The sequence below is a fragment of the Liolophura sinensis genome, chromosome 1 (assembly GCF_032854445.1).
Source record: "Liolophura sinensis isolate JHLJ2023 chromosome 1, CUHK_Ljap_v2, whole genome shotgun sequence".
NCBI lineage: Eukaryota > Metazoa > Mollusca > Polyplacophora > Chitonida > Chitonidae > Liolophura > Liolophura sinensis.
This window is the reverse complement of record NC_088295.1, coordinates 21105365-21130276: the sequence shown is the minus strand read 5'-3', so window position 1 is coordinate 21130276 and position 24912 is coordinate 21105365. Positions and strand designations below refer to the sequence as shown.

The 24912-nt window shown below is 37.4% G+C and overlaps 1 protein-coding gene across 2 annotated transcripts; it reads left to right on the top strand.

The window, feature by feature from the left end:
* The first annotated feature begins 1668 nt into the window (after nucleotides 1–1668).
* LOC135462209 (protein transport protein Sec24A-like) lies at nucleotides 1669–24450 on the top strand. Of its 2 annotated transcripts, XM_064739617.1 has the most exons (23): nucleotides 1669–1982; nucleotides 3460–4140; nucleotides 7584–7688; nucleotides 9417–9509; nucleotides 9937–10073; nucleotides 10337–10996; nucleotides 12318–12433; nucleotides 12762–12864; nucleotides 13078–13204; nucleotides 13566–13675; nucleotides 14613–14679; nucleotides 16135–16299; nucleotides 16762–16919; nucleotides 18127–18228; nucleotides 18460–18583; nucleotides 19010–19168; nucleotides 19488–19661; nucleotides 19915–20025; nucleotides 20428–20606; nucleotides 20845–20982; nucleotides 21395–21592; nucleotides 21799–21902; nucleotides 22575–24450. In XM_064739617.1, exons 1-23 carry the CDS (start codon nucleotides 1883–1885, stop codon nucleotides 22687–22689), a joined length of 4026 nt encoding a protein of 1341 aa, XP_064595687.1. In that variant the 5' UTR covers nucleotides 1669–1882; the 3' UTR covers nucleotides 22690–24450. The 2 variants fall into 2 exon arrangements, with proteins under 2 accessions (XP_064595687.1, XP_064595688.1); XM_064739618.1 differs by lacking the exon at nucleotides 7584–7688.
* Nucleotides 24451–24912: the final 462 nt, after the last annotated feature.

Sequence of the window (24912 nt, the reverse complement as noted above, 5' to 3'; positions counted from 1 at the left end):
CGACCGTCCGGCAGTACATAATCCCGAAATAAACGAAACAGTGAAGGAAATATATGATAATTCTTATTATAAGGACACTACTGTTTACCAAGATGGAACATATTTACAAAATCATATTGTCGATTGTACCACAATTTCTAGGCCCTTTTCGTTTTTTTTTTTTTTTTTGGTAAATATAAAAATTTAGATGACTTAAATTTCCATATTGTTAAACTCCTATTTATGGGTGATATTATGACAAAAAGCCTTATGATGTATAGGCCTACATATTTGCCTAGCTGCATATGCTAGATTGCATTTGAACAGTGCGATTTCAACCTACGCCATAAAACACTGCTGACGAAACCATTCAAAGTTTGCTCAGTTTTGCAAGAGATATACAAGCTATTAATTACAACTTATAATCACATAACCTTACGGATATATTAACCCAATTTCAAGTTTAGGCGATAGACTATATACACATGCTTGTGTCCACACCTGTCATAATCGGACGTTACCATAGCAACCACATTGCTATTCACCTTTCAGTTTCTCCAGTGTTCGTAGTAGTTTGGTATGCAACTCCGGTGATTAAACATTTTGTAGATATATACACACAGGCACGACTCTGCAAGAGATACACGCCCACCTGTCCAAACTGTCATGGTGATCAGGTTGTCATTTTATTTTAGTAAAATCTAATGCAGATACATGCTTAATTCTGTGCTATATACTTTCGTAACTTAACTCAAGTTTGAGGTTTGGAGCTACAGGGTTAATATTTGATGAATGGGTACACATTTGTGAATTGATCTGTAACGATTTATTGGCTACAACGGTTATTTCCTTCAACTTAAACACTGGTTTTCCAAGGCCCGCATTGAGTTTACTATACAATTGATTTAATTACCGCTACTGAAATGTCTGTGCATAATTTGCCCTCGATTAGTGAAGATGTATCCAATTTAAAAAATCGCTATGAATATAAATAATTAGGCCTCCACGCTGAAAGTTCGATGACCTGTTTTAGTCACTTACACTGTGCTTGTGGTATAATTGGACCGTGCATGATCCCAGGTCTCCCGACTTTGAGGTGGAGGCTCGTATTATATGCCACCGAAGTCCATCTATTATAATTTGTCTCAGATGTCACAATATTGGACGTCTGCTTCGACACATGTATTTCCAGAATCATTTACTGAGAGCATATCTTAATGTAGGCCGAACACGATCGTATTTAAAAAAAAAAAAAGGAAACCCTCGAGTTGTAACAATATACATTCATTCATTCAATAATTTCGATCAAAGTCTTGTTTTCATTCAATTATGATAAAAAAAAACTGCATTGAATTTATTTCATCAATGAATGAAAACGATTAATAAATGTTGAAACCCTATAAAATCATGATGTTTTGATCGTTCACAAATACGTCAGGTAGGCGTACCTCTATCATTTAACCGTAAAGATGATAACGGTAACATTTTCGACGTGTCACAAAGGTCTTTTAGTTTTATATTAGCTTTGTGGTGTATTGGATTTTTTTTTTTTTTTTCATAGTTCAGCGTCAGAATGAACCACGCCAGTCACACTGCTGTTAAAAAGTAGGCCTTCTTTCACGTCTCACTGAGGGCTGATGGGAAATGCCACGTCGGAAGTTACTGCGCATGCATAAACGTGGACGACTTCCGGTGATGTTGTGCGCTTCCACGACGAAATCTTGAAATAATGTAGAGTAATCAGAGATGTACTTTATGTTTTCACATAGTTTATAGTAAATACAGGCTAGTTTGTCTGGGCGACGACAAAGCCGGACTGTATTTTGGTACGGTCGTTTTAATTTCGACCCTTCAGCATCTTGACACAACCATACGCGTTTGCTGTCATATCCAATACAAAAAGATGGCGTATCCGTCAGCTCAAAATAATTACCCCGGTTTCCAACCCCAAGGACCTCCAGTTCCCGGACAAAATATTTCCTCGGCAAACTCTGGAAGTCAAGGTAACAGCATACGTGAAATGATGAGGCATTTTGAAATCTGGATTACTGCTATAGATCGTTAATACATCATTCACATTTGTAAAAAGTCTTCGTAATTTTACACTACAGTGAGTTCTCTTTTGACAATATTCTTCATGTAGCAGCTACTGATAAAAGCAGATATGAAGCCATCTTTTTAAGTTCCTTTATGTCAATTTTGTGTTAACATACTATGTGATCTGTATTTAAAGTACAGTCTGACATTTTGTTGCATTGCTAACACAGCTCTAGTCAAAACTAGACTGGGTACCATAGGATGTATTACCGATATTGATAATTAGTGATATGTCTTCATTGTTATCTACTTTTTGACTGAAAAATCTACTGAGAACTGAGGAGTGCAGGGAAAGTCAACGCTTGCACATAGGAATATGTTTCTATAGGGCCTATGAGAGATACGAGTTCTTGAGAGTTCCACGTTGTGCGATTGCTCATATACCAGTAGATGGGGGCCATGTACCTCCATTGTTCTAATCCCAACTTCAGGTATATGCATGAGCACACCACGCGTAAGTCTCCAGAACTCGTATCTCATAGGCCCTATATAAACATTGTTCCATAGCAGGGTTCAAAATTACCATCGACACGTTGGACATATCTTGCAAACAAATGGTATTGTCCGGCAAATTTTATGTGCAACACAGACACGTCTCTGGTTGAATATTTGGTGATGAAAATTTGCACTAATGCACAATCTTGCTACTCTGATCAGTTTCTTAGACTGGTGTTCCTTTGGATTCATAGCAGTGCATTTTAGTCATAGGTCATCAGATTACTTCAAAACATCACTTTGTTGGAAAATCGTGTTTCCATAATCTGTACGACACTTCATGTACATGACTTTCTTTGTTACAAAAATACATTACTCTTCTCCTGTGGCTTTTGACTAAGTAAGGAGACAAGGCACATGTGGACATGAAGTCTAGGAATATTGTAGTCGTTGGCAGCGGAAGATTGATCACTCAGAATGGCCAGCCTTGTTCAAAAATATTCAATACAAAAAACATTCGAAACAAAACAAAACTCAATTTCAGTTGAAACAAAAACTCAGTTTCGCCTAGGAAATGTCGGTCGGTACGTGGAATAATGACTTCTATGAACCCCTGCATTGTCACCCCATTTCAGGGAAGATTAGAAATTGAACAGACCTTGAGTCGTTTACAGGCAGTCCAACAAAGAGATTATTGCACCACATGTGAGAATTACGACCGCAGTAATTGATTTACTCTTCATGCTTGTCAGTGGCTCCAAAAACTTCAGATACAAGTAACAGCTATGCAGCAGCATGGGTCAAGGCAATGATATACATGTAGCTGTTAAGATACCTAAATAGCTTAAATACTGAACCTTACAATCATTGTTTCTTCAGCTTTTGCCAAGCTTTTGATTAATAGCTTATTTTTTTTTGTTGAAAATCAAATTCTTTTCTTGATTGCAGGAAATGTGGGAATGATGGGTATTCCTCCTAAACCTGGTCCTGGTGTTAATCCACAGACTATGTATGCTCCCCCAAATGGCCAGGTAGGAGGGACATCAGTTATAGGCAGTGGTCCCCCTCTACGCACACAACATAACCACGGACATGGTCAAAATATGATGCAACCAGGGTCTTTACCACTGAACCATAATGGCTTTCCCCAACAGCAATATCCTTCAGGTGGGCAAAGTAATGTTAATAGCGCAAATGACAATCGTTTCAGCGGCCCACCAACATCTGCCCAAACTTTTCATGGTCCTAGAGCTGATGTTGGCCCACCTGTCGCAGGGCAAAACACTGGCCTACCAAATGGCCCTGCTTCAGTTAGGCCAGGACCTCCAGTGACATCACAGTATCCTGGGGTTCCTCCTCCCAGGCAAGGCCCACCTGCCCAAAGACCGATGTATCCACCCCCACCTTCACAAGCCTCTTTGCTTCATTCGGTCCAGGGTTTTCCTCAGCAACGTATGTCAGGTTCCCCTGCAACCAGTGTAGGAGGTCAATCACTTAGATTCCCTGGTCATCAACCAACGCCTGGTATTCAGCTTCCTCAAGCAGGGGAACCCCCTCCACAGATGGCCCCAGGCCCCAGACCAACATATACACCTTCAAGTACAGCAACATCCTCACTTCAAGATTCTGGTAAGGATGTGTTGTTCTCTAACTAATACATTAATTTGTTGCATGCAGCTCTATTGGCATGCTGTTGTATAGCTGACTGCTGTCTTTTGCAGACTTTGCTTTTACTCCACTAACTTTAAAGGAGAAGAAAATTTAAATGTCAATCAAATACCATTGAAAAGAGTATGCATTTCCTCGCAGGAACATGCCATGAAAAAATTCTAATATGTACCGCCAGGTGATAAATTATAAATAAAGTCTGCGTCAACATCTGCTGTGATGTTGATGATAAATTATGAAAAATGTCAGCGCCAAAATCTGTGGGCGACTCCATTTTGCCTAAGAACTAGTCCTGAAGTCTTTTGTGTTAGGAGGAGAATTGCCGTTGCAAACCGTTGAAGTGCATTTCATACATGTTCGGTGGAACTTTTCTTCCCATAAGGTAGCGAACAGTACAGTTCGTTTTCCGCTTGACGATAGGGAAGCTGGAATGTTGGACGTAGGTTCCGAGTTTACATAAACAATCCGACAGTTTTAACAACTCTCATTGGCTGAGAGGCAACACACCCCCAGCATAAATTACAGGGTGTTAAAGATGGAGGATGCGATGGACTCGGCGATTTATGCCAGCTTTGCTGTATTCAGGCTTTACGCGTATGGTGAGGAAAAATGGCAAAATTATGCAGCAGGCACCACCAGATAGAAGAAAATGTGCTCTTTTCAGCCAACAGCGTCATGTTTTTAAGTTTTCTTCTCCTTTAAAGTGTCTTTACCAGAGATCTTTGGCAAAAAATCCATATTTGGAAATCAAATCAAACTTTCTGTATTTAGCAAGAATAGCTAAAACCATTGCCTTTCAGTACATATCAAACTTACATCCGTACTGTTTATAGTGTTAAAATGTTTTTAAAGTTTGAAAAAGTTATAATGGGATACACATTACAAATTTTAGGAACTTTATCATTGATTTTGGATGGTAACATGAGCACAGATGAGGCTTTTATTTTGTGAAAGGTAATTATTTGGGCTATCTAAAATAATAGCAAAAATTTGATTGAATGTGCACTGGTGGATTTTTTTGTTGAAAATCTCTGGTATAGCCTCATAGTTTTTGAAAGCATGTAATATGCATTGATTGGTTGAAAGAAAAGGTGGAGGAATAGGGAGGGTCATAGATGTCCTCATAAAAGAGCTACATGTAAATTAATAGATATTGTAAATGACTAGTTTTCAGTTGATAGATTATTAATTTCAAACATACACGTACATATGTAAGCATATACACTTAGGCAAAATGTGTTACTGATATGCACTTTACAGGTACACAAATGCATTAGTCCATCTACATTAAGATGGACTTGGTTGTTATTTGAAAGTTCTGACATTCATTGCAAGTCCATTCCTATCTCTTGGAAAATATGGCATGGATTTCGATCTCTCACTTCCTTCTCAATAATGGCAGTGAAACCAAGTGTGGTTCTTAAATTTTCTGGCAACATCCTGAAAACTGTGATATTTACATTTCTGTATATAGACATAAATTATACAGTTATAAATTTAGTAATACTCAATAATACTCAGAAAAAAAGAACAAAAAAACCCATCAAAAAAGTAACAAGTTTTTTTTCAGTGCAGGCATTTGGATTCCTCACAGACCTTGCTGAGACCAGTTCAATCAAGTGGGCATTCGGAACTATGTAGCAAGCTTTTTGTTTGAGAGACTGATTGCAATAAATATCAGCATTTTCAGTTAACGCACAGACTCTATCTGAGTTAACTAACTAACACATCAACTGTACACATTAGTTGTCTGGAAACTCTCCTTACTCATGTACATACCTGCACACATTCATTTTTCATATCCATGTATGCATCTCTATGCATTCTTTGAATAGAGGGACTACTTTCAGTGTTTACATTCAAAGCACCCTCTAACGGAGAAAGCCCTGGACTAACATTGGTATTTGGTGAGACATAACTACAACAACAACATAAAATTGTAAAGAAAACACATTGAATCGAATGGTTTTCGTTGTAGCACACAAAGAAACGACAAGCATGTTTGGAAACGTGCAAATTATGTAACTTTCAGGACCAAAACTGCCCAAACTCTATGCATTAAGCACCGTTATCACCGCCACAGCATCGTGGCGGTATTTAAAAGCTGAGTGAAAATATGACTGACCTTCTTTGTGAAAATCCTTAACTTCATCCCCTGAGCAACCTTAACACAAGATTGTGCAGATAAATATTCACATGTTGATCAATCCTATACAGTCGATGAAATTTGCCGTTTCAATGAACGTGCCGTCTTTCGTTTTCCCATCTGTTGAATGTAATCAGGAAAAATAGCAAATATATCAGGTGCTGACACACAACTGTCGTACATCACTGTTCTAGAGCTAAAGTTTCAGTCCTGTCATCATCATGTACTTTAATCGCTCCTTTCAAACATGTTATTTTAAACCGTACTGTAGGTTGAAACTTTGCTAGGATAACCCACATCTCTCTCAGCTGGCGATAGAGCGTTAGGGGATTCACATGGTGTAGGGATTTGACCACATTTTGTGGTGGCCTTGTAATAGTCTAAGATCATAAATGTTCACTATATTCATCTGTTTGAAATAGTTTACAGTTAAAACCAATGAAATAGAATTCATTTTGTCGGCACAGGTTCTCTATATTTGTAATACATTGGTCTACTGATTGATGAAAAGCCGTGTGTGTTTTGACCACTTATTACTCAAAAATAAATGTGTATGATAAATAGTCTGATCACATCAAATTCGAGCTTGGCTGACATGACAGACCGATCTCAGATAACTCTAGCTGATACATCATCGTGGATCACGCTGTTCTGATAATCTGTGGATTAACTATAAATGACAGCATGATATATATGTAAATCATACAGCTCTTGCCTTATTATTGGACATTTATATTTGCTGGAATTTTTACTGGTAATGTTAAAATCTTAGAGCTTTTATCATTAGTAAAAAGAAGTATTGCAGTGTTATGAATTGTTAAACTGATGTGATGACTAATAAAATGGAGTGCAACGATTTAATTAGATTGGAGAGTAAGTTAGGAGCTGATGGGAGGTGGGTTCTGACAAAGTTGATTTGGAATTTATGAAAAGAACTCAGATTTCATGCAATTATTGTATCTATTATTGTATCTTGGTGGTGGTAACAAGCGATGGGATTAACTCAGTAAAAAAGTTTTTTTGTGTTTATAAACATATGTCATTATTCTTTGCTTTTTTGAGTAAATTTTCCCCTCCTGTTAACACCTATATATGTATACGTTCTTTTTTTCTGCATCGTGTGCATCATTCTGCATTTGCTATGGAACATTTGTGGCTGTCTTGATATCCATTTTAATGTACATGTATGGAGATATTTGTGGTTGCCAGCTGTGTTTGAGTAGTTTTGGTGTTCATTTGGCTGTTCCTTACACTATAGGTCGCCCCAATGAGCTGCCTGTGCCATTCCATGGCCAGGGTCAGTACTCACATCAGATAGGACAGACCATGAGGTTGATTGCACCACTGACCCCTAGCAACTCAGGTTTGACCAATGTTCCTTCTTATCTGGTACTCACCTCTAACCTCCATCTGCAACTGTCCCTTGTGTAGGAATAGTGGTGTCACGTTACGTGACCGCATTGATGCATGAAGTCTGCATATAGTTTTAACAGCTTTGTGAAATTTGTCATTTACATGTGTAATTTTATAATTTAGCATAGCTAACACCAAAATTTGGACAAGTTGTTGCATGTCTGTTAATGTACGATATTTAACATGTGGCTGCATTTGTTAAGTTTCACAGATTTCTTGTATATGGATAACTGATACATTGGCCATATATTTTCAGATATAAATGTACAAGCTGTCATCTTTGGTATAGTGCAAGTCATTCATAGAGTAAAGAAAAGTAGTAGATATGTATGAACGCTGTAGATCTATAATTATTATGGAGATTACTTGCCTTTCAGTTTCCACCATTGTGTACATGTCACATAGGAAATATGGCTGGTTAATTGGTCATTGCAGGTGGTTTACACCAAGCACACAGTTTCCTTCCATTCAAGAATCTCAGCAAAGTGTTAAATGCAGTCAAATAAATAAATAATACATATAATAAAACACTGTTTATTTTGACTGATACTAGATACATGTAGGTGTACTGTAACAAAATGATCTGTAGAAGACTTTGTCGCTAGCAAACAAAGTAAATGTTAGCAGTGTGAATACTAACATGGATACCGTGATATCATTGGTAATGTATAGTGTATTTTCTTTTGTCTTCATTTTGTTCTGTTAGCTGGCATTTAGTTGCAACACTTTTAGTGCATTGGCATGCCACTTTTAGTTCTGCTTGGTGTGTAGTAGCACCATGGTGCTGTACCGTCATGTCTGTATATGTAAGTCTGTACTCAGGTAAACTGCACACTGCTTCATTCATCTCTTTAAATATTTATGTATTGATCTGAAAAAAAAAAAAACCCTAAGATATCAAATATTCGTTGGACCTTATTTCATTGGCCATGTTAATCTCAGACTATGATCAGAATATTAAAAATGGAGAGATTGCATTTGATTTTGAATGAAGTTATCGTGTAAAATCTTGTTGACCACAGTCTGTCGTTTTACAGTACATAATCACATTCATTATGCAGTTGTAGTTCTAGTATTACGCTGCAGAAATCAAAAAGCATGTGCTGCTAGTTACAGTGAGAGGACCACCTAATAATGTCCATACACAACAACACCATGCAATTATAATAAAAATATTGCACTAGAAGATATGGTCATAGAAACGTAGACCTTTTCTCCGCGGTGAATGCAGGAGGGTGTACTGAGCCTTGGTAGAGATTGGTGTGTGTGTGTGCGCGTGCTTAAAAATGGATGCTTTTACCATGCTTTTGGTTAACTTGTAATCTATTAATCACCAATTAATAGTATTTTTTCATGTTTATTGATATGCATAGGGCATGTTTATCTCTGAATGCATACATGTAAGTTGAGTGAGTATGGATATATCTTGTTTATTAAAGTGGAATTATATTTAGTGCTGATGTAGTATAAACTTGGTCTGTTCCATCATCTTCTGGATTGTCTCAGTAGTGGACACCCTTCATTGTTTGTAGCCTTGCCTCTACCTTGATTATTAGCGTATGTAGACATGGCTGAAGTAAACCTAGCAAATAAATTTACTTACATTTGGAACTTTGTATTTAACCTGAAGTGTACATGTACGTTTAGTTTATTAAGATTATGGAACTTTCTCTATTAGAACCCACTTCACGGAAGTCGTCAAGAGCCCCTTCTCCAGTTACATCTCCTATATATGATGCTTTGGAAGGACAGTTTACACCCATTTCCCAAGGTATACCATGTATTATATGTATATCTTTGCATTCTGCTATATAGTTATTACAGGCCTCTATTTATTAAAACCATTTATTGAAAAGAGCAATGTTTCAGTGTACCTTGTAGATCAAAGAGCAGATTATTGGAGAGATTTTAACCGTATTGCTTGCATTTGGGTGCTGTGGAAAAGCACATTTTGAGAGGTTTGGTTGCGTTTAATTTGGTATGACTTCAGATATCATTTTGCTGGATATTTCTATTTATAAGGATGGTTTTAAACATTTTGTGTACCAGTTTATAAAGGGAATGTTTTAGTTTTTGGTGATTTTCTGGACTTTACCATGATGAATCTTTGAAATCAAATTTTGAAAGCTTCTGCAACCAAAGTTGTTCATTTTATCCATGGGGAAATATCATGAGTATCCTTAATTTGTTTATGATAGGTTCCACTCCTGGATATGGCACTCCACCCCCGGCAGGGAATGGTCCAGCCTCCGGCAGCCCAGGACCTCCTGGTCCAGGAGCACCCTCACAGGATTCTAAGAGTGGTATCACAGGCAGACGGGTCTATCCTCAAGCAGTAGGTCATCTGTTTATCAGTAAATGTGCAATTCTTTAAGATTCAATTGAACTTCAGCATCTTGTAGCCTCTTGATTACTCTTGTAATCTTTAGAGGAAATGAATCTGCAGTACATGTAACAGCCTGAGGATACCTTTTCATGTTCAGAGCTGTGGAAAGTTCAATAGATGAATGATGATACCAGAGAGATATCCATTTGGTTTCCCTTTTTGTGTTATTTTAGTTATAGCCTGATCATCGTCTGTTCTTTATTATCCTCTAGTCAAACCAGATGAACTATGCAGGGCAACAGCAATCGGTTGGCGCTCAACAGTTTGGAGGGTCTTTGAGTCAGCAGTTCAGTGGGCCACCAGGGCAACAAACAACTGGCCTGTTTCAGCAAAATGTGAGTGGTCCACATAGACAGCAGTTTGCAGGCCCACCTGGTCCTGGGCAACAAGTTGGAGGACCGCCAGGTCCTGGGCAACAGTTTGGAGGACCGCCCGTTTCTGGGCAACAGTTTGGAGGACCAGGACCTGGACAACAATTTGGAAGCCTACCTGCTTCTGGGCAACAATATGGAGGCCCACCTGGTCCTGGCAAACAAATTGTGGGCCCCTCTGGTACTGGTCAACAATTTGGCGTCCCATCCGGTCCTGGGCAACAATTTGGAGGCCCACCTGGGGCTGGGCAACAGTTTGGAGCCACTGCTAGACCACAATTTGATGGGCCTCCAAGTCAGTTTGGCCGTCAGCCTGGAGAGCAAATGGGAAGACAGTCTCTGGTGGGTCCACCAAGTGGCACCCAAGCTAGACCCCCTCATACTGGGTTTCAAGGAGGATTTCAACAGCCAGGTTTTTCACTACCACAGGTCGGCCAGCAAAATATCCAGCGGAATTACCCAGCAGGTCTAACATCTGGGTTTGGGCAGATGTCATTAGAGGTAATTCACGTCATCTTTGCATCCTTACATGCATTATTGTAGAAAATAATGTTGTTGACTTGCTTTATTTCCTAGAATCTTGTTGTACTTTTTGGTACAGTTATAAATGAGGGTTAGCTCCATATCCAGTGCAAACCTCATCACTATCCACTGGTTCTGCAATTATGGGATGAGGGATATGTGATGTTGTATGAAAATGACCATATAGAGCTGTTGGTTTTTAGCTCACCTCTACGAAGTAAGGTGAGATATTGTGAGAAAGTGTCGGTGTTGGTGTCTGGTTAAGCCTTTTTTTATTAGCTCTTGCATTCATGGATTAAAGGTTAAGCTCTTTTCTTTTCAGCTCCTTAGTCTAAGGTATGGGGTGTAAATGTACATACTCGGATGGAGAGTTAAGATTATTTTTTAGCTTCTGTATAACAGGCACACACACATGGATTGCATTTTTTTTACTGGAATCACCCTGTCTGCCCTTCTGTCTGTGTGTACACAATATTTTGTCCATGCGTCCCCTCCCAAACTAGTGCCCTGATTTGGATGAAACTTACCAGGCCACTAGTCTATAATCATTTTAATAATTATTTCCACAATTGCCCCAATTTTAAACGACTTATGTGTAATGGTGCTTTTCTATATATTCAAATTTTATCCGTGCTTTCTTAAAGCGCTGAACCTATTTTCATGAAACTTAGCATATATACATCTTCCCTATCATCTAGACTTGCATGCTTAAGTTCAATTACGACTGGGTAATTATTTTCAAAATTACTCTCGTTTAGGTACTCAGTGCAATACTGGATTTTCTTGTACACAGACTTTGTCTAGAGAACTCCTGCTTAAGTATTGCACCAATTTCCCTGACACTTTGTGTATATCTTTTTTATCCTCTGAACCTCTACATGCTTAATAATAATAACAGTCTGATTATTATTTCTATATTCATATTTAGCCCCATTCCGGTACAGAGCGTAATAATCATTTTCATGCATACAGCTAAATGAGCAAGCTAAAACACATTTCATTTTTGTAATGTTGTACTCAAAGTTCTATATTTCACACGGTTAATATATATATGTGAATCTGTGAATGGCTGAAAATAATGTCCCTGTATGACGATGTCATTCCATTTTGAACGTATTACCTGACTTGACTAGTTTTACGAACTGCTCAATCAGGCGGGCTACCGGTGTTCTCTAAATGCCTTGTTTTTGTTAACCCTTGTCATAATTGTATGTATTTGATTATGTTTAATATTAAATTAAACATGTAATTAAATTAACATGTGTACGTAACATGTTTATTTTTGTTGTTTAATTCTTAGGATCCTTCAAGGGCAGTTAATTTGCTCCAAGAAAGACAACTAATACTGCCAACAGGTCCAGAGACGCCCAAAGCAAATCTTCAGCACGATTTTAAGAAAGTTAATTGTAGTCCAGAGTAAGTTATTTGTCATGAGTTTTGTGTGTCTAAAGTTGTTAGTCATCCTGTGCCAGACAGAACTATAGGTTTTATCCTTGTCTGTCATTGATGTGATAACTTCATACATGTAATTGTCCACTATATTGAAACACAGTACAATGTTGCACTATTTTATATACCATTTATACCAGATGTTCAGAAATTCAGTTTTCCTGTCGCTTAATTACCAGGCTGTTCACAAGCTAATCTGTGCCTTTGTTAAGCCCAAGTGAGCAGTTTAATATTTTATATATGTGGTGTGTTTATCAGTAAGAGTTTGATTATGGTAACCATGTTTATTATACAGGGTCTTCCGCTGTACATTGACCTCCATTCCTCAAACATCATCTTTGTTAAACAAGGCCAGATTACCCTTGGGTATATTAATACACCCATTTAAAGACCTTTCCGTAAGTATATTCATATTGTGATGATAAATTTTTCATCAGATGGTGAAGTTGAAGATTATTTTTGTCCTAGATGTATCCAGGATATGACAGTATATGACGTGCGGGGTGGGGCACTTTTTGGTAATAGCAACAGCAAGCAGAATATAAGAATGTTTCAAGCTGGGGATTTATTAATATTGCATTATAGGTGATATTGTTGTTTTTATCCCACAGCAATTACCTGTGATCCAGTCATGCGTCATCGTCCGCTGTCGCTCATGCAGAACCTATATCAATCCTTTTGTATATTTTGTGGATACAAGGCGGTGGAAATGCAACCTGTGTTACAGAGTCAATGATTGTAAGTCGTGATTTATTGCATGAACATGAAGCATAAATTTTAATTAAGACATGTAAGGTGGCAGAATACCAAAATGAAACTGGACATGGACTAAATCTGATGGCAATTGTATATGTGAAAAATTCTTGTGGGTCGGGTTAAGCAGCAATCAAGGAAATCAATATGAATATTAGCAATCAATCTTCTAAAACTGCCATGGTTGATGAGAAGTTACAATATAGGTTCTCTCTGATGGAGTCAACATTTTTATCAATAGAGAACAGAGATTCAAATGTACATATTTCAGAGGGGTTTGGAGTTTTTCTTCTTGCTCTTTGCGTGAGCAATGCATTGCAGTCAAGTGACAAATTTTGTTTTTTAGTGCCAGATGAATTTTCATATGACCCAATAAGTAAAACACATGGTGAACCCCAGAGGAGGCCTGAGGTGCGCTCATCAACGATAGAGTTTATTGCCCCCTCGGAATATATGGTAGGTGTGATCCATCTTCCGGATATTGCAACATTTAGTTCCAGCCTTAATATCATTTTAGTAGATATCAGTATCATAGTATAGACTAGTGTAATTTTTTTTTTTTTTTTTATGTGCCCTCTTCTTGAAAATGTGCACATTTGTCTTGCACAAAAGTGACTTTAGTTTACCAAATGGTCACCCTAGCCGTCTAGTTCATATTTTCTGATGATAACTGACAGGAAATATTGTGGTAAGCCTAATGGTATGCTGCTGTTCAAGTCAGAAGTCTCTCCATTTAGCATAATAAGAGTTTCCTTTTGTCAACAAGGTTGTTAACAGTGTTGTCAACATTATGTTGCACATCTTGTCTTCTTTATTCATACACCTCACACACTTCTCGTCCATGGTTAGCATTTTTGCTTTGGTTATCCATTCTGAAAGATATTTTGACAAACAACATCTTCGACCCCTCTTATGCATTCATGCTTTTACTTTTACTTGTATAAATACCATTGTGTCAACTCAAACTACATACTTCACACATGTCATACACACAGAAACTCCTTACGATTGTAAATGGACTGACTTCTGCATAGATCCGCAGCATGAATCTGCATAAAGTGAAACTTCGTCTAGTGGAGTATGCTGTATGTAGGTTATGTTGCAATGATGACAGATTAGAAAAACTATGTAAGTCTGTGAGAGTCATGGAAAGGTCAAGAGATCTTTAAAGAAGTTGATGTCTTTCTGCACTGGTAGAGTTAAGAATGTTTGTCTAAGCTGCCTGTTGTGTTTCATTAGGATTTAAATTTCAATTCACACGGCTAAAAAAACTAAAGCCATAAAAGCAGTGTATTGGTTTCATTTTTAGAAAGTGTCTCACATGCATAAGATTTTCACAGTGTGCATTCTCCAGGACAGACAGAAAATATGGGGAAAATGTTTTTTGTTTCAGTTGAGACCCCCACAACCTGCAGTGTATCTATTTGTTTTTGATGTGTCTTTCAATGCAGTGGAAACAGGTAAAGAGGTTTAATATTTGAATGTTTATTGATGTGGCAGGGTAAGTATTTAATACTGATTATGGCAAAAACAAGAACATATAATTTTACAGCCAATACTTCGTTGAGAATCATCATTTAAACGTTAACTTTCATTGATAGTTTTCAGTCAATAAATTATTTTATCCCATGATTTGCCCCTGTCAGTGATATAACAACAGTAATGCAAATTTTCAATATTCCACACATTGTTTAAATAACCTGAGCCTTTGATTGATCACTTGAACTTTCATTGACAAGTTTATCCAATGAAAAAGTACTACTGCATACTGGACTACTTCTATTGTTCGTTGCCATGGGAAAAAATGCCAGGCTAGCAACCACTTACTACACCAAGACAACAGCTTCTGGCTACCAAACGGTTAAGTTTTTTTAATACTGAAAAGGCATAAAATTTATCCTTGTGAAATGTGAAAAATACCAAAGTTTGGTGAAAGGAAATGAAGTGCTCAACGTTGTGAGCCTAAACAAGGTACACACAAACACTGAACTCAGATTTAACTGTCAGCAACAGCAGCCTCAGTATCAGATTTCCGCGGAATTGAAAACTTACAAACTTACTGTACTACTTTGTAGAGCACCAAAGCGTTTATGAACTGGTCTATAACTGATGTAGCTCAAGATTTTTCTTAGATGTAGTCCATTCTATTTGTCACATCAAACAATTGGTCTCACTGTGACCCTTTTGTTCACATCTACCATCAAACGGAAAGTCCACAACAGAACCAAAATCCTTTCTTCCTTTAAAACATTGTAGACGCTGTTTGGTTCCAATTTCCAAGTTCCATAATGGTTAGTGAGACCAGCAAATAAGTTTTGAGGCGAAATGTTCACATTAAAAGCCTAAATTTGAATATTTCGTTCAGCATGATTTTCGAAATCACTGCTCTTTTCACTCTGCAAGTAATCATGTGACGTTATAGAGATATAACGTAGATTTAGGTTACATTTTTGTAGCCAAATATTTGGATAACCTGAGCAGTTATAAATGTTGATATATTTGAAAAAAGATCAAAGCTCGTTTTCTCATAGCACACTAATGGTCTATGTTATGTTTTATGTTCACAGAAATAACATATTTCATTAGTGTTTTCTAGAACTATATTTAGTTAAACGTGTGGTTTGGCTCCAACCATTTCATGTATAATAAGATCAGTACGCATCTTATTTACAAACTTGTCAAAACCAACAGTAGAATGTGGGATGAATAGAATATGCAATTTGTGACTTATTACATCAAATTTATTAAGCTTGTGATGTTACTGCTCGGAGCAAATGAAAATTACACCACTCATTGAACAAAATGATATAATGGGTCTGTCATTGTATATTAACCTCTACGTATTGCGTATATGTATGTTCATGCCTGTTTTGCACTACCTTGCAGTGATACGCTATGAAATCCATGTTTTACAGGTTATTTGAATGTGTTTTGTGAAACCTTATTGGATGAGTTAGACAAACTGCCAGGGGATGCCAGAACTCATATAGGCTTCATAGCCTTTGATAGAGCAGTGCACTTCTTTAATTTGGCAGAAGGATTGTCACAGCCACAGTTACTGACAGTTTCTGATGTAGACGGTAAGTAAATGTTATTTTTTTTACTCACAAGTTGAGATTTATGTACAGGGAATATTGGATTCAATGTTATTCTCGGATAATACTATAAATAATACTGCTTCTGTACACTGTATTTGTGTAAGATGTTGATGGCCATGAAGTATTTGTGCATATTAAATGTTTGTAAGGCCAAACTTCTGTCTTTGAACTTAAAAAAAACTTAAAATTAAAAACCACCAAGGAGACTTACCTGGTTTAAATCTGAGTGCACACTCAAATAGATCAATGTTGGTTTTGTTTCACCACTGCTTTTTGTGTTGGTTAGGTAGATAGCCGTAACAGTAAAACATCTAGGACTTGTAGTATCCTACAGATACATGTTGCCACCCATACATAAGAAAGCTAGCACGAATTAAAGGTGGTTTAGAGTACATTTTGCCAGCCTGTATTTTAGCTATTTTGATCTCTTTTTGTTTTTTTCAGATATCTTTTTACCTAGCCCAGACAATTTGCTGGTGAATGTACATGAAAGTAAAGAGCTCGTTATAGATCTTCTCAACCAGTTACCCACCCTGTTTGAAGACAATCAGGAAACAGGGAATGCTTTGGGAGCTGCACTTCAGGCTGCATATAAAATGATGGTTAGTATTTGATAGTTATTTTTTTTTTTGTCCAGTCTTGTGATTGTCACAGGGCAATCTGTGGTACTGCAAGCATCAATTATATACATGTACTAAGAATTATTTTACCTCAGAGAGTTATTCCTAATTTTCATTTCAAAATGCTTTCATTTTGATATCCCGCAGAATATGACGTACAACGATAACCAGTTCAAGCAAAACGATCACACTCACAATTAGCCTAAAAAAAACGGCTTGAACCCTACCTTATTTTTACTATCCACCAATTCCCTAAAATGCCCAAAATGTAATATGCCAAAGCCAGCGTTGGTTTCGAATCGGACAACTCAAATCAACGTCTTCCATGTTGGGAATTTTTTTCAACTTCGGGCCATGAAAATTTTATCCTACCCAACATTCTCTGAAGAATTGCATGCCCAACAGAATGTCGGTGGGATAAACTTCCAAACCTGGCAGACATTGATTTGAGTTGTCTGATTCAAAACCAATGCTGGCTTTGACATATTACATTTCGGGCATTTTAGGGAATTGGAGGATAGCAAAAATAAAGTAGGGTTGAAGCTAGTTTTTTTAGTGAAACTATCGGCGTGGAAGTGTTCATGACCGAAGCTGGGCGTTAGGTAGGAACGTCCAGCTTAGCTACAAGAGCTTATTGTGAGTGTGATCCTTTTGCTTGAGCCAGTTATCATTGTACATCAAATTTTGCGGAATATCAAGATGTATCCAATGATGACTTTGACAGATTACATTTCAGGTGTTTTAGGGAATGGGTGGATAGCAAAAATACGGTAGGGTTCGAGTTGTTTTTTTATTGAAATTGTCTGTGTCGAAGTGTATATGACTGAAGCTGGGCGTAACGGTAAGAACATCCAACTTAGCTTTGGGCTAACTCACAATATAATATTCCGCGTTCATGAAGCAATAGCCAGCAATGTTGAAGCAACAGCCAACACTCTTGTGCATGCATTCAACTAGTCAGAAATTAAATTTTTTTATCATGGTTTTTGTTTGGTATAATAAATCTAGTAATAAAACTCAACATCTCATGTTAAACTCACATTTGTTGAACATCACTTGTCTCGAATTGACATTTGAAATGTCTTGCAGCATGCACTATATGAATACTTGTATTTTCCCAGCCAAATGCCAATAACTTTTAGAGCTACATTGAAGGCTAAGACTGAGAAATTGTAACCTGTGTTTGTAGAGTGCAACAGGTGGACGAGTGACTGTAGTACAGACTTGTTTGCCTACAGCAGGACCTGGGGCACTGAGTGCCAGGGAGGACCCAAATCTGCGGAAGTCAAAAGTAAGCCATGTGCCAGCCATAATATGCATGAATGATATTAATTGTGACTGAATGTAGGGAGATGCGTCATGACCTCGATTACTGTTGATCAAATAATTTATGCTTAATGTCCACGCCGAAAAATGTATGTTTTTACTCATGAAGTTTTGTCTTGGATTGCTATTTTTGATGATTGTGCTCAGATTTTTTAGTTTTATGCATTGCTCATTTTGTGATACATTTGTTTTCAAGGATGTCCAAAATCTTGGACCAGCAACAGATTTTTACAAGAAGCTGGCTTTAGACTGCTCAGCCCAGCAGATAGCGGTTGACCTGTTTCTCTTGAATGGCCAGTATGCTGATGCATCCACATTAGGTACACTTATGACTTGTGATGATCACATGATTACATAATCCTAAATCTCATTCATAATCTTCACATTTCAGTAAATCTTTTCATAATTGATATATAGATATATATGTACATGCAGGTTGGAAATTATTTGGGTCTGGTAGCAACCTGTGAATAGTCGTGGGTTTCCCCCCGGGCTCTGCCCGCTTTCTGCTGTCGTAAATATTCTTGAGTATGGCGTAAAACACCAATCAAATAAATAAATAATTTGTACTTTTTAACACATCTAAATGATAATCAGTAATTATTTTGCTTTGAATGGATTTATCAATATCATTTTAAGTACATGCATTCATATTTCTTTGAAATACTATTCTCGTAATGTGTAATTTGTGATTTTTTCCGTATAGCTATACCTAGTAAATTTGATCTTGGTTGATTTGATTGTAGCTTGTATATCCAAGTACTCATCAGGTTGTGTTTACTCATACCCATCGTTCCATGCAATGAGAAATCCTCCTCAACGTGACCGTTTAGAGGCAGATCTGCGTCGGTATCTCACCCGCAAGATTGGTTTTGAAGCGGTTATGAGGATTCGATGTACCAAAGGTAGGCCAGTCATTGTCTGTTGTATAGCAGTACCTGATGTTTAGAGCTCTTGAGTCATTTAAACATTAAATTGCATTAAATATTACGCTGGTACCTCAGAAATCATGACAAATGTCAAATCATTACATGTGAATTACTAGTTCTGACATAACCTTTAATTACATTTACTTTCCTTTCCCTGAAAGATTGCCTGTCAAAAATGTCATTTTAGAGCCAAATATAGGTTGTAAAATATTACTTTTTTGAGGTGAGTGACTTAGTCATGGATAGAATGTTATGTCAAATACAGTTCTTCAATATTCCATTTTCTGTGTTTTAGGTCTCAGTATTCACACCTTCCATGGTAACTTCTTTGTGAGGTCAACTGACTTACTGTCCCTCCCCAACATTAACCCTGATGCTGGCTTTGGTATGCAAATGTCTATTGAAGACTCCCTCACAGATTCACCTACAGTCTGTTTCCAGGCTGCTCTTCTCTACACATCAAGTAAAGGTCAGCATTTGAAGTCATTTTCTGAAAAGATGATATTCTGGAAATGATTTGTTGTATCTGACAGTCTCGTTTTCAACATTTTGTGTTTACTTAATATTTGGAGGGGTCAATTGTAATTCCTTTTGGAAACTGAAAGGCTGTGTTCAGAGATTTGCATAGAGGAACATATTCATGGATATTTGGGGTTTTTTTTGTATGATAGTGCAATATTTCATTCTAGCATCCTTTTTCATGTTTGTAATCCTATAACTAGGTGAGCGTCGGATACGAGTGCACACCATGTGTTTGCCTGTGACTAACCAGTTGAATGAGGTGTTTGGTGGAGCAGACCAACAGACAATTGTGGGGCTCCTGGCAAAAATGGGTAATTATATTTCATCTAATGGTTCATGATTAATTTTGCTCTGCATGAATGTCAGGTGAATGACACTGGAAAAAACACATTTGCTGTGTGAAAAAATGATAGTTGACAAGATTCATCTAAGCCACCTCGACTTACTAATTTGTTCTCATCGTTTGTTGGGCCTTAATGATACAGGACACTTATGGCCATTTGTGCTGTCTAACATTTGTGGAAGATCACTTGTCTTCCACCAATATCATGTGTATATCTGCGCGGCCATATATAGGAAAGAAACTTACCAAAGAACGGTGATTTATCTTGGCATTCTCAACCGTAAAACTGACAGGCATGGTATATGTAAAAAATGCTGGAGTGTGGCATTAAACAACAGCTAATTAAATACTAAATCTGTGCTTATTTCAGCTGCAGACAGAACAGTCACATCGTCTTTAAATGATGCCCGTGAGGCTATGATCAATGCTGCCATGGATGCGCTGTCAGCCTATGGCAGTTCTCTGACTTCCTCTCAGAGGGCTGGAAACCTCATGATATCCTATTCTCTCAGACTTATCCCGTTGTATGTTCTGGCCATGTTGAAATGTGTGAGTATGTCCAAGAAATGAACTTTCATAATTCCATTGTACTCTTCTGCTACCTTTTTGACTGATAAGCTTAAAGCCATGTATTTTGATTCTACATTCCCTGGGATGTTGGTTGGCTACAGTTTTGATTTTGTCCACCTCAGATTGTAAACCTCAAATTACTCTTGAATGAAGAGCATAACATCTGTCAAGTAAAGTTCGTGATTCTTGATATTCGTCTGTGTTTGTTGTTGATCAGTTGGCGTTTCGAGTGGGATCACTGACGAAGCTGGATGACCGTGTATTAGCCCTAGAGCGCTGTAAGACCCTGCCACTGTATCGCCTCATGCAGATGATCTATCCAGACCTCTACCCAGTCCATGCTCTTACTGATGAGGTACATCTTGTCGGTTACTGGTAGCTATGATTTTGGATGAATTGCAAAGGCTATCAGTTAAGAAGTATGATTTTGCAATGTGTTTGTAGCAATGGTTATATGATCTTTGAAGTTTCTAGCCATGAAAGATTAAAAATGAATCTTTGGCTACTTTATCTTCACTCTAACTGGTTTGTTTTGTGCACTGAATGTACCATGAATCATGGCCCGGGGAACTATTGATTTCAGCTGGAAGTCTCCAGAGGATTGCCAGACTTTATAAGTTTTGTTATGGATTTAAATCCAGCTGCTTGCGACTTTACTGACCGCCACCACAGAAGTGAAATATTCTTGTCTGAAGTTAATTGTTGTAGAGAAAGGTAGGTTAAATATGTCATTTTTACCAGTAACACACTGTACACTTTTATTGTAGAATGGATTGAACTTGAAGGAAGGGGTGATAGCCCAGCCTCCACACCTGCAGCTGTCCTCTGCTAACCTGGACAAACATGGGGCATTCCTTATGGACACAGGGGATGATATGTACCTGCTAGTGGGCAGTGCCATCAGTGATCAGTTTTGCCAGCAGGTCTTTGACAAGCCAAATTTCATGTCTTTAGAAAATGGACTGGTAAGATGCCATAAATGTAATTCTTCTCGGAGCTTCGTAGCATAACTTGGTAGTAGCCTGTTGTAGGTTAGATTTCATGACAGGTTTTACTTACTCTCTTTGTACTTGGAGGGAAAATTGTGCCTTGGCTTGTAGCATTTCGTGCTTTTGTTGAGGCTGTTAGCTAATGTTATCTGTTGATACAAGATGTACTCTCCTGTCTTCAGAACATGCTCCCTGAACTGGAGAACCCCACATCAGAGAGACTGAGAAACTTCATCAATTATCTGATGGATCAGAGGCCGAATGGTGTTAATTTCACAGTCATTAGGTAAGGTCATTCTTCAGCTGCTGATGAAGTAAAGTGTTGTAGCATTTACATGTACCTTGCAAGACATGTACGTATATCCCTGAAATTTAATCATAATCAGCATTGATACCCTCATGGAATTATGGCATAAAGTGGGACAATTTGTGTTGACTTTCTGCTCTTAATAAACCATTTGATTGTATTTAAGGAACTGTAAACCTTTGTGATAATTGATTTGTTTGAGTGATGATTCCAGTTGAGAACAGTTTATTTTATAACATTTCATTCCAATATTAAGTATATGTTTATAAAGCATATATACTTTTAGGTTAACATTTTTGTATTAGAGCTTAAAGTTCGTATAATTATTATCTGTCAAGGTCCATCTTCTGTTGTATATATTTATTTTAATTGAACTTAAAAAGTCATTTATTTATTTACTTTTTTTGATTGCTGTTTAATGCCATACTCAAGAATATTTCACTTACACAACGGCTGCCGGCATTATGGTGGGCGGAAACCGAGCAGAGCCCGGGGGAAAACCCACGACCATCCACAGGTTGCTGCAGACCTTCACTTATGGCCGGAGAGGAAGCCAGCATGAGCTGGACTTGAAGTGGCGCTAACCAACTGAGCCACGGAGGCCCCTAAAAAGTCATTTAAACCTAACAGTATGCTCGCCCTGTGTTACAGAGACGACAGTAAAGAAAGAGGGTTATTTTTCCAGCACATGGTGGAGGATCGTTCAGAATCAACAATGTCCTACTACGAGTTTCTACAGTATTTGCAGAAACAACTGAAGGGATAAGACAAATTGTAGTAGTATTTGTCTGTAATGTAATTCAGATCTCTAATTAATACATACATGTGCAGTGTCACTGTGTGTATTTTATTAGTTTGTAATTTAAACACTTACTGGGGTAGTATTACTTGTACCAGAGAATTAGTCATTCTTTGTTAGCGCTTGTATAAATTTGTGTATGATTTACTTGCTTATTAAAGTGGCTTGTCAGAGGGATCTGATATCAAACAATCCTTGGTACTTTTTGTGCCTTATTGCCCATGTGTGACCATTTATTATAATCTACATAAATATATATGTAAATAACATGAGAAAGGCTCAATGATAATTAGATAACATGCATGATAATTACATATAAGGCATAGATATTGGGCATATCATTTCACCACATTTGAATGAGGTTATTAACCATGTGATTGCCAAAAGGATAAACTCTTTATCTAGGTCATACAGCTTGATACAAGGATTACTGATTTGGAGTGTAAGTGTGCAGCTTAGCCATGCTGATCATATTTACACTGCACAACATCTGGTCAGTTGTAAATGGTGACAGTTTTACATACCAAGATTTTTGTTCTTTAGATCTGTTGTATTGAAAAAAAATGTTCATTTGATTCTTTTTCATGTGGTTCATGCCAGTGTAATTTTGTCACAACTGGCATACTGAGTTACTTCATGTGTGATTGTTATATAAGTGTAGACTCAGATGTTTTCATGTATTATGGATATGTTGTCTTTGATAAGCAATGGCGATTTAGTCGGTTGACTTCAATGGATAGATTTGTGATGAAAAGTGCTGACTAAAGATTTTTTTTCCATTCTAGGCTATATGCAAATAATTTGGTAAAATATGGCCGTTATAACATGCTGAATGTAGAAGCCCATTGAGATCCTGAAAATCAGGATTTAGTATGTATGTGTGTTAGTGTAGTGCAGTTTTATCCCCATTTGACACGTCTTGACGGGTTTGATATCGCTTCTGTAGTGGTTTCATATAGTGAAGAGAAATGTATAGAAAAAGCCATTTTGTTTTGTAGCCTGTGTTTGCGATAAGTTTCACTATTTTACCCAGAAGATATCTGGAATTATTTTATGTGTGTACACAGAAAGAGAAAGCCACTATGGATTGAGCACTTTCCCAAATCCAGTGGCTTTCTTAGATCGCCTTGGACAAATATGCAGCGCTCCAAACAAACATTACCACTGGTGTTGTAATGTTCCCTTGTTTTATGAGTGTTCAGTGTAAATTCTGTATGTTGTCCCTAATGTATTTAATCTTATAAATGAAGGTGCATAGGTGTTTTATCTGTAAATACATGTATTGATGTCCAGAAGCCATTCTGATATATAATACAGAGTTTTAATATCAAACAGTTGTCAGGTGTATGAAAATATGATTTGTAACAAGAGAAATGTTTGTGATAATGTTGATCTGCCTTTATTGGAATTTCCAGTGAAGGATCAGTGGTTCTCTTCCCCTACATTTATTTATGAGGGATCCTGACTAGACTAGAATAGGGTCTGGACGAGAATTGCATTGCTATTCATCCAGTGAAAAGGATGAATATTGATCTTACTAACACCCATTTCCACCAGTGCACAAGTGTTTTCTATATTTATCCTTAAGTACTGACTGGGAAATGTGTTGTTCATGTAGAATTGTACAGGATGTCATTGCTCCTTTGATTGGCTAAATATACATGTACAATGAAAAATTAAACTTATTTTAAAACCCACAAATCATGAAATAAAATACAAAATACTTAATGCATTTTTTGTGTTTTTTCTTCGTATACTTACAAATTCAGGAGCTATGGAACCCAGTTTAGGCTTATCGGCTAAGTCAGCTGATAGTTCTCTTAGAACAGGAAGCGAGTACTTTAGGGTTGCATCTCTTTTAGGGTGTGCGTTTTAGGAAAGATACTTCCAATTCTTACTACAAATCACAAGTTGTACCAGCATTTGTGCATTTGAGTCAGTACATTTACATCAATATTTCTATTATTGTATGTATTTATTTATTTTATTGGTGTTTTACGCCGTACTCAAGAATATTTCACGTATTCGATGGCAGCCAGCATTACAGTGGGAGGAAACAGGGCAGATAGGGCAGTATATAACCACTAACCCTCCCCCTCCTGTTCAAACTAGGAAATAATCTTCTGAAACTGTTTTACTTCAATTGGGATTACGTCATTGAAACCTGCAATTTCCAGTCGGTCGTCAAGG